This window comes from Leopardus geoffroyi, chromosome C3 (genome assembly GCF_018350155.1).
Source record: "Leopardus geoffroyi isolate Oge1 chromosome C3, O.geoffroyi_Oge1_pat1.0, whole genome shotgun sequence".
NCBI classification, from domain to species: domain Eukaryota; kingdom Metazoa; phylum Chordata; class Mammalia; order Carnivora; family Felidae; genus Leopardus; species Leopardus geoffroyi.
In genome coordinates this window covers 141,113,694-141,129,042 of record NC_059338.1, presented here as the reverse complement: position 1 = coordinate 141,129,042, position 15,349 = coordinate 141,113,694, and the positions used below count along the sequence as shown (strand labels likewise).

Here is a 15,349-nt window from a genome sequence, read left to right as displayed (position 1 = left end):
TGCAATCTCTAACCGTACTTAACTCTTTTTTCCCCTTTCAGAATAAGAAAACTCTTACTAAAATGAATGGGATCTTAAATGTCCAAAAATTATCATGAACCATTAAAGAAAATCACTTTCATGAATTGAAAAATCCTCAACTCTATGATGTTCCAGATACTGTGCTGATCTGCTTTCTGGCCAGCTCTTCTTGGACCCCAGGCACATCCCAAAGCTAATTTCCATCCGGGTCTAGTTGTCCTCCCAAGCTCATCACAATGGCATCTGTGACTCCCCAGGACCCAGACCTAGGGCTCTGCTTCCCCTCTGACAGCCCACCCAGCCCAGCCTTCCAGTACAGATTTCTGTCTTCTTCTGTCTCCCTGCCAGTACTGAGTCAGGTCCTACCGCATCACCCGGACTATTACTGGTTAGTCTCCAACCTGCCTGCCCTCCAGCTGTTTCCACCTTCCACCTGTTGCCCATTGCTCACTTCAGAATACCATGAATGACCAAGGCTGGCAGGTGTTCCCCTCTCTGACCTTCAGTATTCTTGTCCACAAGCAGGGATAACCCCTATCTGCTGGGGAACCTCAACTCCCTAACACACACGAAGCACATAGCGAAGTCAATGAGGTCAATAAAAGTGGGTCCGCTTAGCCCGTGTTCAAAGTCTTTATTTTATTGCTTCCTCTGGGCATGCTGGGGGAGAAAACAACACTTTCTAGAATTTTCTAGTTCTCCTTTTCTGCCCAGAGAATGAAGATCAAAAGAGAACTTCCTGTACCCTTTTCTGCTCTATCACCTGCTCAGACTCTCTTCTTCTCAACTAGGATGAAGTTCATTCACGTCCTCACAGAACAATGGTCATGGTGGCGGGGGAGGGGGGGCGGTCAGAAGGGTGCAAGGGAGTGGGGCTTGCCAAAACTTCTAGGTGCTGAACCAAAACCCTACAACAGATGGAGGTAATTTTCATCTTGCCCCCGGATGAGTATGCTACTCTTATGTAGCATAAGAGTAAATGGTAAATAGAACAAACGTTACCTATTAGAAATACGTTAAGAAAGAGTTGAAGGTACACTTTCGAGATTTCAGTCATCAAAGATACTGTAACATTCTAGAATACTAGTAAGCGTAAAATGAACTGATTGCGTTATGTAACAAAATAATAACAATAAATAATGACAATATAGAGAAGAATTCTGCATTTTATTGCACTCAAATAACATTAAACAGAAGACATTTACATTATTTTTAGAAAATCCATTGATGTTGCCCATCCTTGGCATCTGTTTGTAAAGGCGAGGCTCATTAAGTCAGATATTTGGAATTAAAAAGTATTTGAAGTTGACTACAGCATAATTAATCCTCAATTTCCAGAGTTGTAGAGATGATTATATACAAAACTCCAGCAAAATTTTACTCATTTATCAGTTCTATGTCACTCCTAAGTTTCCCTAAAAAAATATGGCTTTATAAAAAGTAGTGTTCTATAATTCACAATATGAATTAAGAGCTTTATTAGAATTTGAGTAGCAACTCTGTATTACCCATATCACAGCTTCGGAAAATTATTGCTTTTCTTAGTAATTTAATCTTCCGGATTTCACTACACACTGGGTCAGCATGCATAACTCACTACATTGTAACTATGATCTATAGCGATATAAATATAAAATCTCTTTGATTGTAGCCCTAAAAGCAGGAAAAAAAAAAGTCACCTTATCTTAAGACAATGTTAACATAATCAAGCTTTCCCTGACATGGAAATGAAATGACTTCTTATGGCTTTTTTTTTTTTTTTTTTAACAGCTCATGGTCCTTTTAAATGATGTCACTGACTTCTTTTCTAACAAATGAGTATTTTCATCACAGCAACTATTTCTGAGCCAAAATAAAGCACATCAAAAATAGAAGAAACTCTTCAAGATAGAAGAGAAAAAAGGCTCATACATTGCAAACAGCAGCAGGCATGTGGCCCTGTGAGTGTTTTTCACACATCCTAAATCAACCCATGTAGGGGCGTTATTCTTTAGCAAGATCACTGTGTGGTCTTCAGTGTTGTGAGGGCATTACTTAATTAGCCAAAGGCAAAGCAACCTTTAAGACGTGCACCAGTAACTGATACAGATTTTCTAATATTTAAACCAATACTGACTGGACTACAGCTATCATATGATGGACCCGAGGTGCCAAACAGCATTTTTTGCATTATATACCAGGCCATTCCTTTTGCCTACGTCCCAGCAAGGAATTTTAGATGTCCCCCCTCTATCTGAAAAATAAATTAATCATGATAATTTAAAACTTTCACTGAAATATTAAACTTTGCTAATCCATGAGCTAACAGCTATAGGAATCTCAAAATTTGAGTTTTACCCTGAATACTCAAAGCTAATGGTAGAAAAGTCCTACGAGGAGATCAGTGCAGAGATACACAACCCAAATCTTTACAGCGAATGGTGACCTCTAGTAGTGTTTCTCAGAGCACGGGGCACTCTTCATGGCTTGGAAATCACGTGTATGCGGTTACTACACAGGTCAGCCCAACAGTTAGTGGTAATTACTAGTTATATATATATATATGTGTGTGTGTGTGTGTGTGTATGTGTGTATGTATATATATACACACACACATACACACACACACACACACATATATATATATATATTAAAACTGTGCCAAGGCAATTGCTGCTACATCATCAGTACAATTAACTGCTGTCTGAAAAATACACATAAATGTAGGTAAGACTAAAAGCTTTGTCATGAAAAGAAAAGGAAAAGAAATCCAAAGGATCCACTAATGCTATCAAAAATGGACATGCAGGAATGTAACATCACATAATTTGTTTCTAAAAAAAGAATACACTAAAATGCCAGTGGACTATGATCGACTGAAAACATCTTTAGTGTTCATTCATTCCCAAAGATCTTGGTCTGCTCAGTAATTACGTCACAAGATCTATCACAGCCATCTTTTGGAGCGTATGGTTAGGCTGGTCCTCCTGTGGGTAGTGGGGGCAGTCTTTCTGAAGCTTTAAGTATCTGTAAAAATAAGGGGAAATCTAAATTAAAGGACCAACTAGACACAGACTGTGAAACTGCTTCATTTCATTCCACTTAAAAAAAAAAAAACAAAAAAAAAACCCCACCGCAGAAGTAAATGCCTTTTTGCATGTTGTTGTTTTTAAGGGCAACTTGTTAAACAGAGTGATTAACTACCCAGAGAAGTCCCTGGGAATTACTTGCAAAGCTGCTGCTGCAAATTTAAGCTTCTTAGAGCCATCTGAGAATTACAACTGAATTTAAGAATTTCAATCTTTTGAGGAACACAAGCATTAAATCTCTTTCTCCCGCCAGTGTTTTCACTGTATTAAAAAGAAACGTTACAGAGGAAAAAAAATCTAGCATATGGTATTTGAAAAACGAATATAGGAGAGATTTTCAAGGAGCAACTGGATATTGTAAGTTGGCAGTTAAAATACATTTCTTTAATCATTTTATGTCAGCTTTTAATGTTACAAACAATATGAATGATGGATTTTTAAAAAGTATGCAGTATTTTAAAAAAAGTAAAAGTCATCCTTGTCCAATTTTTTACAAATATTTTCTCATTCCACACTTTAGCATCTGGTTGACTTTACTATCACAGTTTTAGATCTGTTATAATTTGAGTAGAAAAGAAGACGGTGTATATACAGGCCCAGCCAAATTGTGACAGAATTTCTAAATCTGGGTTATGCTCCTTCCTTCCTCCCTTCCTATCTACCTACCTATATAGGTGTGTTTACACACGTGCGCACGTGTGTGTGTGTGTGTGTGTATCCAGAAATTTTTATATAAGCAGAATTGTTTGGTGCTAATGTGAAGTAACTAGAAATTATATGTATACGTTCATATATCCAACAGAAATGAGTGTTTATACACAAAACACAAGTACAAGATTATTCATAGAAGCTTTCTTCGTGACAGCCAGAAACTGGAAACATTCACAACAGCCATCAATGTAGAATGAATTTTTTTTAATGTAGTGTATTTACAGTAGGCAGTAATGGATAAAACCAAATTATTATACATTACAAAGTGGAAGAAACTCATACACGATGCTGAGCCACAAAACAAAGTCACCAAAAAAGTATATACGTATTTGTGTGTGTTTACTAATGTTTTTTATTTAATTAAATTCGAGAGCAAGCAAACCAGTCAATGGTGATACAGATCAGAATAGTTACTGCTGGTGGGGATGTTACTGGGAGGGGGTAGGGAGAGATTTCTGGGGGGCCAGAAGCGCTCAGAGTAGTGGGTACAGGAGGGTATCCCATGTACAAGTGCATCAAACTGTATGCTCAACGAGGGAGCATGTCTCTGTGTGTTAATTATACCTCAGCAGAAAATGTTTCTAAAAAGGAGTCTGACTTTAGGGTGTCTCAGAATTTATCAACTAGCTTGATTGTAAGAGGAATAAGCATTTCTGTAGCCTGTGCAGTCAAAAAACCTGAGCTTGTGGGAAGCTGTTCAAAGTATAATGATGAGTACTGATAAAAAGGCAAATAAACTGGAGCTCCTGGCTGGCTCAGTTGGAGGCACCCACGGCCTTTGATCTCAGGGTAGTGAGTTCAAGCCCCACGTTGGGTGTAGAGATTACTTAAACAAATAAAAAAATTTTTTAAAGGCAAATAAACTAAAAGCCCAGTTACAACAATATCCGGAATGCCCTAATTATATGCTCCTAAATATTTAAAGACAACTCTGCTCAGAAGTGGTTCACTGAGCTGCACACCCAGTATGTCTCACACCAGGCCAGTCACCTCCTCTTTCTCTCCGTTTCTCCTTCTCCTATAGGATCATGAAAGGCTGATCATTCATTCACTCAGGTCAGGAACACGGGAATCATCCTCGACCCTTCCCCTCAATCAGCCCTCTTTCCTGCAAATTATTTCCAGTTCCAATCTTCAGGGGTCGATCCTGCCTCTCCAGCCCTTCTATGATAGGGAAAAGATAGGGAAAATAGGTGGAGAGAGAAAGCATAGGACCTGAGGTCCCAGGGTGGGGAAAAACACGTATTCTGAAACAATGATGGGAGTTTCTGACTGTAGCAAACCTCCTCAAGCGTAAGGCTCCTCTAAGACTGTAACAGACCCCACCTACTCCCCCTCAGGTTCCCTCAGGAATTGGACAAAAGACCTGACTAAAGATAAGTAGGAGACCATAGAATGTATGACCCACAAGGAATAACGATATGGCCGTAGACCCCTCATACAATGGAAACGAGCCAATCAGGAATGGACAACCCAGCACCCTGAGCTATCAATAAGTGTAGAAACTGAGAAGGAACAAGGAGGGGAGGAAGAGAGGGCTGGCCAGAACCTCATAAAACAAGGACGCTTGCCTATAGCTGCCCGGCGTTCACTTTCAAATCCTGCCTCTCTGTAAAGAGAGCTTTTTCATACTAGTCTTCCTTTCTGATCTTATACTCTAATAAACTTTTGCCTGCTGTTCATTCTGTGTCCACCTCTTCATTCTTCGAAGCAGTGAGACAACGAATACCAGGCATTGCGGAAAATCCTGCAACACTTCCACGGTAGCTGAAGCTTCCGGCCTCCAGCCAGTCGGTACACCTGTCCCCTGCCTAGTCTCCCATCTCCTCACTGGACTGCTTTTTTCAAATCTGGATTTGACCATGTGACTCTTCTGCTTAGAATTTTTCAGCGGCCTCCCGCCACTGTTAGGCCCAGATTCTAATTTTTAAACATCATGTATGGGACACTCCAGGAGGTGACGCCTGCCCATTTTCCCACTTGCCTTATTACACCTATATATTATGGCGCACTGTCTTCGTCCCTGTTCTGTAACACTTGCTTCCTCTGCTCCCCGCCTGCCAGCTCCTGGCTCTTCTAACCGCACCTCGAAACTCAGCGCCAGCGTGATGACACGTGGGAGGCCTGCCTCACTTTCTGCACCCTTGCCCCCAAAGTTGGGTTAGTTATCCCTCCTTCTGTGTGCTGCCCTGTATGCCTCTCTGGAGAATTACTGACATCACAGTGGTTGTTTTACTCAGCTGTACGCCTGTAGGACTGTGAACCGCTACGGGGCAGGCACTGTATTGTTCGAGTACCTTCTTCGCCCAGGGCAGAGCCTGTACCTTTGTAATTGCTCAATATGCATTTCTTGCATAAATGGTGAAATCTGTAACAATAACGTTTATATTAGGTACTTATTTTTTAAGAAATTCTTCAGCGTTTATTTTTGAGAGAGAGAGTGTAAGTGGAGGAGGGACAGAGGATCTGAAACAGGCTCTGTGGTGACAGCAGACAGCCCAATGTGGGGCTCGAACTCACAAACTGAAATCATGACCTGAGCCAAGGTCGGACACTTAACGGACTGAGCCGCCCAGGCGCCCCTCATGTTAGGCATTTACGAACATAAGCTAAGACCTCTAGTGCTGCCACACTAAAGCTGGTTATGTGTCTCACTGATCATGTTAGAAAATGCTGGGTGATCAGAGGAGGCAAGAGTGAAAGTCGGTACAGATGCAGTGGAGTGAAACCATCCCCACTGCTAGGCCAGTCCACACTGGGATGAGTTAGAAGTGTTAGCTCCATTTTTGGAGACACAGGAGCGAAGAAACACCAATGCTCACTTATCTCCATTTTGAATAACATGACTATCATCATAAAACATAATATTAACTTTTTTTTTTCTTGGCATGGTAGGACAGAAAAAAATTGTTAATGGAACCAGTTAGTGAAACAGCCTTCAAGTACTGTTGGGCAGGAAATTGTACTCTGATGAATTTTATAAGCGATTCCTTCATAAATGCATCAAATTGTGCTATGCATATTTATTCTGTCATATTGCTAGAATCATATGCTAAATGATTTCAAGTACAAATCTGAGTTTGAAGAGAAAGGTGAAACTTACTGAAGGAGTAAGGGTTACAAAAACAATGTTGTAAAAACATCTGGTATTCAAAATGATGGGCTTCTAGAATCAGAATGATCGATCCTTAGGACTTTTTACATCCTTGTTGATAGCAAAGCACTTATAAACTTACAAATATAAACAAAAAGTGCCAAAATTCAAACTACTGGACAACTGGCTTTTCGACAACAAATCCTAATCTTCAATACTCCCAGGTCCTAACTGAAGTACTAATATATATGAGGAGAAGGATGCTGAAGAATACAGTATCTTTAGTTCTACCACATCACAACAGCTCTCAGAACGCATCAGCTCTCAGGCCTTCCCTTATGTAAAACCTAAAAAAACTCTAGGGCACAGCGGCCGAGAGTGTGAACTTGGGAGCCGGCACGCAAGGAGCAGCCTCAGGTCTACAGGTACCACCTGTCAGCTCTCGGATCTCGACCTGCCTTGCTGTGTCTCAGTTTTCTCATCTGTAAAATGGAAATAATAGCATGTCTATATTTAGGCTACGGAAGGTATTAAATGAGTTAATTAATGTAATTAGAGCATCCAACTTCGGCTTAGGTCATGATCTCACAGTTCATGGGTTCAAGCCCCGCGTCGGGCTCTGTGCTGACAGCTCAGAGCCTGGAGCCTGCTTTGGATTCTGCGTCTCCCTCTCTCTCTGCCCCTCCCCTGCTTGTGCCCTGTCTCTCTCTGTTTCTTGAAAATAAATAAATGTTAAAAAAAATTTAAATAAATAAATATGTGATTGTGAATTTTTAACAAGCAATATTAAGACAGTAGAACTTAATCTTAGAATGATCAGGGAAGGCAAAGGAATCATCAGCCTGAGTCTAAGGGCCAGGAAAAAGTGAACAAATCGCTAGCATGTTGCAGAGGGTCCTGAATTAAAGTTTCCACTGAATAACAGATTTTAAAGACTAGAAGGTAAGGAGAATCGAAAAGTAAGGCGACAGGCCCTATGATCAGTGTTCCTGCAGTTTCTGTAATCACACAGATAATTAAACCCTTACAAAAGCAGTCAGCTTATTCTATAAAAAGATCATGAATATAGAGTTTTAACTATTATTTCTTTTGTAAGATTGAATAAAAGAAGTTGTAATATAAAATAAGGCTATGAAAATAATGGGAAACAGGCAAACCAAGTGCAATCATTAAAAATCACTATTGTTAACTCTTGGCCTCACGGTCTCTTTTGGCAAGGTCAAACTATAACTGGGCAGTGGGTCAATCAAATTTTTATGACACCAAATTACAGGTTACAACCTCTTGACTGGGTCTTTCTGGACTTTACTTCTCTTGATCCACCTCGAAGATCAGGCTAATTAATTACTAAACAAAAATAGCCAAGGTCACCATTTATTGGGAGCTTACTGTAGGTCAGAAAGTGTGCATATTAATCAAATCTTCATTTTTATGTGCTTCCGTTGTTAAATGTTAACTATCTCATCTAAAAAAGCACCTGATTCCTGCACCCCAACCACGTGGATTTTATATGTATTTTCCAAGGAAATTCTTGGGCTTAGCTTATAAAACATGGAAATAAAAGCACAGACATTTCTGGCCCTAAAATGGTATTACCTTTTATATCTTTGCTAAAGGCAGGTCAATATTAAAAAAATATGAAATGTAACTAGGAAAAAAGCCAATGTTGTAAAAACTCACTATTTTTAAAAATACTTATAAAACAATTTTCTTTCAAGGCATGAACAGTAATCATAATGCTAATTCGGTAACCCTGCTCTGCCTCATCAAGACAGAAACAAGGCACTCCGTGAGGCATCACTCAACAATAAGGAGGAAATCACAAAAGTGGATAGAAACATCAACTCTCCCTGCTCTGCGCACCTTTCCTAAACACAAAATACGCACACCTGCCCAGTAGTCATCACGTAAAAGGCCGACTTCTCTGTGAATTTCTATTCTCATTCACATTATAATACCAACAACTCAATTCCCTTCAGCATTTGCAAATATTATTATAAATACACGTGGTACGACAACTGTCCAAACCCAAAACATCCCAGTCGTTAAATAACCAAAGATGAGCTGGGGTATTAATGTATTCTTTGATTAGAAAAGTTCTTTTTTTTTTCCTTGAAATTTACAATTCCATAGATTCTGGCAGTTATAATTACTTCTACCAAAATCAATAATGGTAATACACACCATTGCTATAAAATTCACATTAAGCCTAATGTAAAAAATAGGAGCAAAAATTCAACCAATAAATGACACAAAAAGAAAGAAAATGGAAATAAAACACAGAAACAAGAAGACAGACCCTTGGGAAAGAGGTCCTGGAAATTCCGTCTCTTAACCAAACATGTTTTTCCCACTCTGAGAACAGGAGGCTTGTACATTAATTTCCGATTGCAGGTAGAGTTAATGTCATCTCTAACATGCATTTGAAAGCACAGGCCTTGGTTGAAATGCTGTTCCCATTCTCTAAATTCACTGCTGACGAGAGGGGCATGTGGCAGAAGGGAGAGAAGACTACAGAAATGGGTTAACACAGTTGGCTGTAAAAGAGGACTTTGGGAACTGACATGGCCTGGGCAGCCGGGATTGCCCCGGGGACACCGAGATGCTCTCAAGGAAATGGGGGATGGGAAACAAGAGGAAAGTCACAAGGTTATGCACTATTAAACTTTCATCTTAAAGGCAATTCTGATTCCATATCCTCCATCAATTAGCCTGTTAATGAAAAAAAAAAAAAAAACCCAACAACAACAACTCCACCCCACCTATTACTATGACTACTACCGACTACAATGGCAGATCATTAATACTCCTCATATCCCAGCTCAAGAAACATGAACTAGACTGAATCTAACATGTATTTCCCTTACTTTGGCTCAACTGATCAAAACACAGACAATTTTAAATTTGGGATAATTAAACCTTCTTTCAGGAGTTTTACTCTTCACACAGACTGGTTTCATGCAGCTACTGTGAATATCAACAGTCCATTTTAAATTACACAGAAAAGGAAAAGGCAACACATCTAACAAAACGTCCTACCTGGTGGAACTTCCTGTTGTTCTTCTGCAGGGGGCACATGTGCTTCTACAATAAATAATGAGATCACAATCCATTACATATTGCTGACCAGTGTTACGTTACAGTGATTATTTTTACAGACATTTTTGTGATCCGACTGCAATTATCACAAAAAACATCAGGTTTTCAGGCTGTTACAACAAAGAAGCATTAGCTGTAACTTTGCAAAACGTCGTATACTCTGCAAGTGTTCTGCAAGGCAGGCTCTACATTATCTGCCCAACTGATGAACCTCAAAACTCACTGCCCGGGCAAAGGAGATATGAACTCAAACCTAGGTTTTTGTCACAATTTTGCATCAGACTTGAAAAGAAAGCTGAGGAAAGACGTTCAGAGCCTCTTGTTAAAAAGTTTTTAATACACAACCCTAATTGTAATGTGAATGAAACAACACGAAGGAGTTGAAGCAGAAACCTAAAAGTCAATCACTAGCTTTAATAAAGGTTTTCAGAAAGAATATTCAAGTTAACATATTCTAAGACTGGCCAAAAATGTGGATATGACTTTTTTTTTAACATCTTGCCTTTTTCCTGGCTGCTTCAACCCACTTGCAACTAAAGAGACTGTAGACCTTATCATCTAACGGTACAATCATACATTGATCTGCTTCATTCTATAAAATCACATCATGTACTAAGATCTTCATATCTAACAACTCACCGACCATTACCTTAATCTAGAGATAAGATTATATCAGCTTTCCTTTTGCTGCTGAAGACTTGTAACAGACTTGGGTCAAAAGGAAGAATTTTTAATAGCTTTTTCTAAAAGTCATGTATTTATGCATCTATTTTAATCATTTTTCTTCTTATATTATTTATCTTCTAATTTTAAGAAGAATGCATGACCAAATGGCAGATTTGGAAATACTTTACATAAAAGGAAAAAAGGGAAAAAACATTTCACCTATTCCCCCTAATCACTGTTAATATTCTGGCATATTTCTTTGTTTCAGTGGCAGTACTAGCTTTCCATGTCGTGACTAGCTTGTTAAGGTTTGCCTACTGATTTCGTTCTTAGTAAGTTAGAGATATATTAGCACTATATTCTTTCTCTCTCTGAATTTCTTTTACTTGTCATTTTAGGTTTAAAAAAATTGTGTGCAGCACAAAGTATTAAGAGCTTCCACTGTTATTTCCATCACTGATGTTATACTATGAAAGCCTTATTATTGCAAGATAAATTAAATTTTCAACCAATTTTATTCTGAAAAAAATGTACATTTAACAAATGTACAAATTACAAACAAATGACCTGAAATCTATTTGGGTAATGATGTAATGAGAGGATTTTGAAAAAGGAAATACCTAACTAATTACACCAGCATAACCTGATTTTCTTTCTTTATTCCAGGACTTTTTTTTTTTTTTTTTTTAATTTTTTTTTTCAACGTTTATTTATTTTTGGGACAGAGAGAGACAGAGCATGAACGGGGGAGGGGCAGAGAGAGAGGGAGACACAGAATCGGAAACGGGCTCCAGACTCTGAGCCATCAGCCCAGAGCCTGACGCGGGGCTCGAAATCCCGGACCGCGAGATCGTGACCTGGCTGAAGTCGGACGCTTAACCGACTGCACCACCCAGGCGCCCCGATTCCAGGACTTTTTAAACCCACTCCAGTATGGCTTTCAACTCCCATCCATTTACTCAAATAGCTTTATCTATAATCACCAATAATCTCTATATTCCCAAGTGCAATTGATACTTGTCAGTCCCAAATTCCAATGGCAATAGCATGAAACATTCCCTTTCTTTCTGCTCTTTAACATTCTTTTCTAATGATTTTCCTCATGTCTCGCTGGTTGTTCATGCTCCATCAAACCTCAAAATGTTGGGATTCCCTGGAACTCAGTCCTGGGATTGCTTGTCTACTCTCCCTATACTCACAAAATTTTATCAACTTTCATGGAGTTAGTACCATCTCCATGATGATGGCTCCCAAACACCTATATCATCAGTCTCACGTCTCGCCCATCCAGTTCAGATTGGCATATCCAACCCCCTCCTTGATACCTCCATCTGGGAATCTTACATCATTCCTCAACTTAAAATGTCCACTATGAAGCCTTGATTTCCTCCCCTACACCAATTTCTTCTCTATCCTAGTTTTCTTCTAGCCTAGTAGATGGCCCCATCATCCAACAGTTTTTCAAACCAAACCAAAGGCTCCCTTTATTCCTCTTTCCTTCACAATCATCAGAAAGTTCCATCAGTTGTGATTCAAAAATACGTCTCAAATTCTCCACTTTCCCTTCCATTTCCACTGCTGGGACATTACTCCAGGCCACCATGATCACCTCCCAGATTGGTACCCAATCATTTCCTAACACAGTGGTTCCTGCTCCGGTGCTTGTTCCATCCATTCAATTAACTAGGAGTGGAAGTAATTCTTTAAAACATAAGTCACATTATGTCATACCTCATTTAAGTATTTCCCCAGATTCCTACTGTACTTGGAATATAATCCAAATTCCTCACCACGTTCTCCAAGTTCACAACTGACCTGTCACCTGTCTCTTTAATGCTTAAGCCAATTCAAGTTTACTTTTCTGTTACCTGTAACAGGAAGTACCCTTACTGACACAGATGGGGAAGAAAAGAGGGTTTAGGCACAGGATTGATACAGCCAAACCTGTACTTTTGAGTAGATCACCCTAATGGCATCAAGACAGAGAGGTGTGAAGGGGACAAATGTGGAAGTGAGAAGATGGGCTAGAAGGGCTACCACTTATTGTCCAGGAAGGTGATGAGGGCTCAACTACATCACTAAAGCCACAGAGAAAAGAATGGATTTGAGAAGCCCATTCAACAGGCCTTGGGATTAGCTACAGAAATGGAGGGAGTGTCAATGATGACACTCACATTTCTGGTTTGGGAATGCAAGTATATATTGATGCATTCAGCCAAGTCAGGAAGAGGAATAAAGAGAAGGTTGGTGGGTGTGTGAAGATGAGGAGTTCATTCTTTTTTTTTTAATGTTTATTTACTCTTGAGAGAGAGACAGAGCATGAGCAGGAGAGGGGCAGAGAGAGAGGGAGACACAGAATCCGAAGCAGGCTCCAGGCTGTGAGCTGTCAGCACAGAGCCCAGCACAGGACTTGAACCCATAAACTGTGAGATCATGACCTGGGCCGAAGTCAGACGCTTAACCGACTGAGCCACCCAGGAGTTCCAAGATGATGGGTTCATTCTCTGTCCATTCAGGTTCCACAGGAGCACAGAAACTACAGGCTGTGGTAAAGGTGCACAGTCCAGAGCCCCACTACCCCCAGAATGAACTCCCTTAGCAGTCCCTGCCATGTCCTCTCCTGGTTTATCAAAATGCCTGAAACGTCTCTGGAAAGACTGTACTTCTAATACAGGAACCGGCAGGGCCAAGATGCATATTGTGATGTTTTGTCTCCTCTATAAAACAATATACGTGGGGTGGGATGGATAAAGTTCTTCCTAGGGATGTGAGGTTTCCATTTGCTGATTCTAACTGAATAAAAACCAGACTCGGCTATATCCTTCAGAGAGAACAGAGTAATCGGAGGGAGGAGCAAATCTGAAGGCAACCCAGCCTGCCACGTGGAGATGAATTTGCGTGTACGCAGTGCCTCCACAGCAGGTGGGTGAACGAGGGCAATTCTCGTATCTCCACGTTGCCTCCACCCCTCCCTATCTTCTCCCATTTCAGTCAACTGTACTATTAGAGATGCTGCCTAACCAAGCTCAAGTGCCGTAACATCTCATCTGAAAACTGACAATCAGTGGCTCACGAATGAATTCTAAGAGTAACTTGTAAAAATTCCCCATTACATGTTCCCGGTGGCAACTTCCTGCCGTTCAAGCCCATGGACTCCAGAGTCTACTACAGGCCCCACGCCTAGGTCAAATACCAGCTTAGCGACTTCCAGCCTGACGTGGGGAGCCAGCCACTGACCTCCCCCCCATGTCAGCCCTTCACTTATTAAAAAAGCACAAAGATATTTATCCCACCTCCTCCTCAGTGTCCACTGTAAGGAACTGAAATAACATACGTGAAGGAACTTTGCGAACTGTTGGAATCTCTGTAACTCTAGCTGGTGTCAAGGCACCACCATGTAATATATGCACCGTCAGAAACAATCCCTTCACTTTCAAAAAGAGTCTGTCCAGCTGTACAGCAACATAAAGGACCCAACTTTCAACCCATCCCTGCCCAAGGCTAACCCCTTCCGAACAAATCACCTCCCCTATTTAGACTAACCCTCCTCATTTTCTATTGTGCTATCCTGTTTTTTATCTCTGTTGTTGCACTTTTCATAACCTTTGCCTACTTTATCACGTTTGACCACCAGAATGCCAACCCCAGAAAATAGAAATTCTGTCCATTTTCAAGCTGGTCCTCCCAGCCCAGAGCACCATATAGACAGCCAAGTGTTCAAGGCACGCTTGTTGAATACATGAACATAATTTTAATACAAAAAGTAAAGCGATCTCTATAAAACTTACCTTCTAAAATTACGTTTGAATCTTCCACAGCGTTATCTTAAAGAAAAACACAAACACACACTTTACATTAACTCACACTACATCCCTAAATTAGCTTATCTCTACTCAGATACCTAAATTTGGCTAATTTTAGAATGGGGCTTCTTATATAGAGAGACTCACAAGTATTTATATTAGCATATCAACTTTAATCCCTAAATTACATTAGAAGAATATACCAAATAAGCTAATATCATTCCTGATGACATAAAACTTGCCATAAATAGGAAACAAATATATTGGCAATATCCAATTACTCCCTTGGAGACTTGAAAATATATTTCTTTTTAAAAATTTTTAAAGGTTTATTTATTTTTGAGAGAGAGAGAGAGAGAGAGAGAGAGAGACAGAGCATGAGTGGGGGAGGGGCAGAGAAAGAGGGAGACACAGAATCCAAAGCAGGCTCCAGGGTCTGAGCTGTCAGCCTAGAGCCTGACACAGGGCTCAAACCTATGAGCTGTGAGATCATGACCTGAGCTGAAGTCGGACGCTTAACCGACTGAACCACCCAGGCGCCCCGAAAATGTATTTCTTACTACATCTGTCTTTGTTCTACAAGTTATCTGAGATTTGATAAATATAAGGCGTGTGGGGCTGACTTGTAGGAAATACCTGTTTAGAGAAAAAGCTTACCTGAACTTTCCATCCCTTCATTTTCTGACGGCTCGTATACTAGAAAATACACAGAAAAAATAGTCCTTTAGGACTACATAACTCTCACTATAAGACAACAGTCATCGTTTGGTATCGAGAGCAGAGACAATGTCTAACTCATCCTTGAGCCCCTAGGGCTTAGTCACTGGGAAGCGGCAGGCTGCAGAGGAGGGAGGGACCGGTTTGTAGCCAGAGGAGATGGGCAATTA

At 40.2% G+C, this 15,349-nt stretch overlaps 1 protein-coding gene across 1 annotated transcript in view; it reads right to left on the bottom strand.

The window, feature by feature from the left end:
• The window catches only part of ASPH (aspartate beta-hydroxylase), a 224,123-nt gene that overhangs the window by 119,680 nt on the left and 89,094 nt on the right, over positions 1-15,349 (bottom strand). Inside the window, exons 12-13 of the mRNA XM_045455143.1 lie at positions 14,448-14,483; positions 9,934-9,978 (exon numbers count right to left, since the gene is read on the bottom strand). Of these exons, the coding sequence (XP_045311099.1) occupies positions 9,934-9,978; positions 14,448-14,483 (81 nt within the window). The remainder of the gene's footprint in view (positions 1-9,933; positions 9,979-14,447; positions 14,484-15,349) is intronic.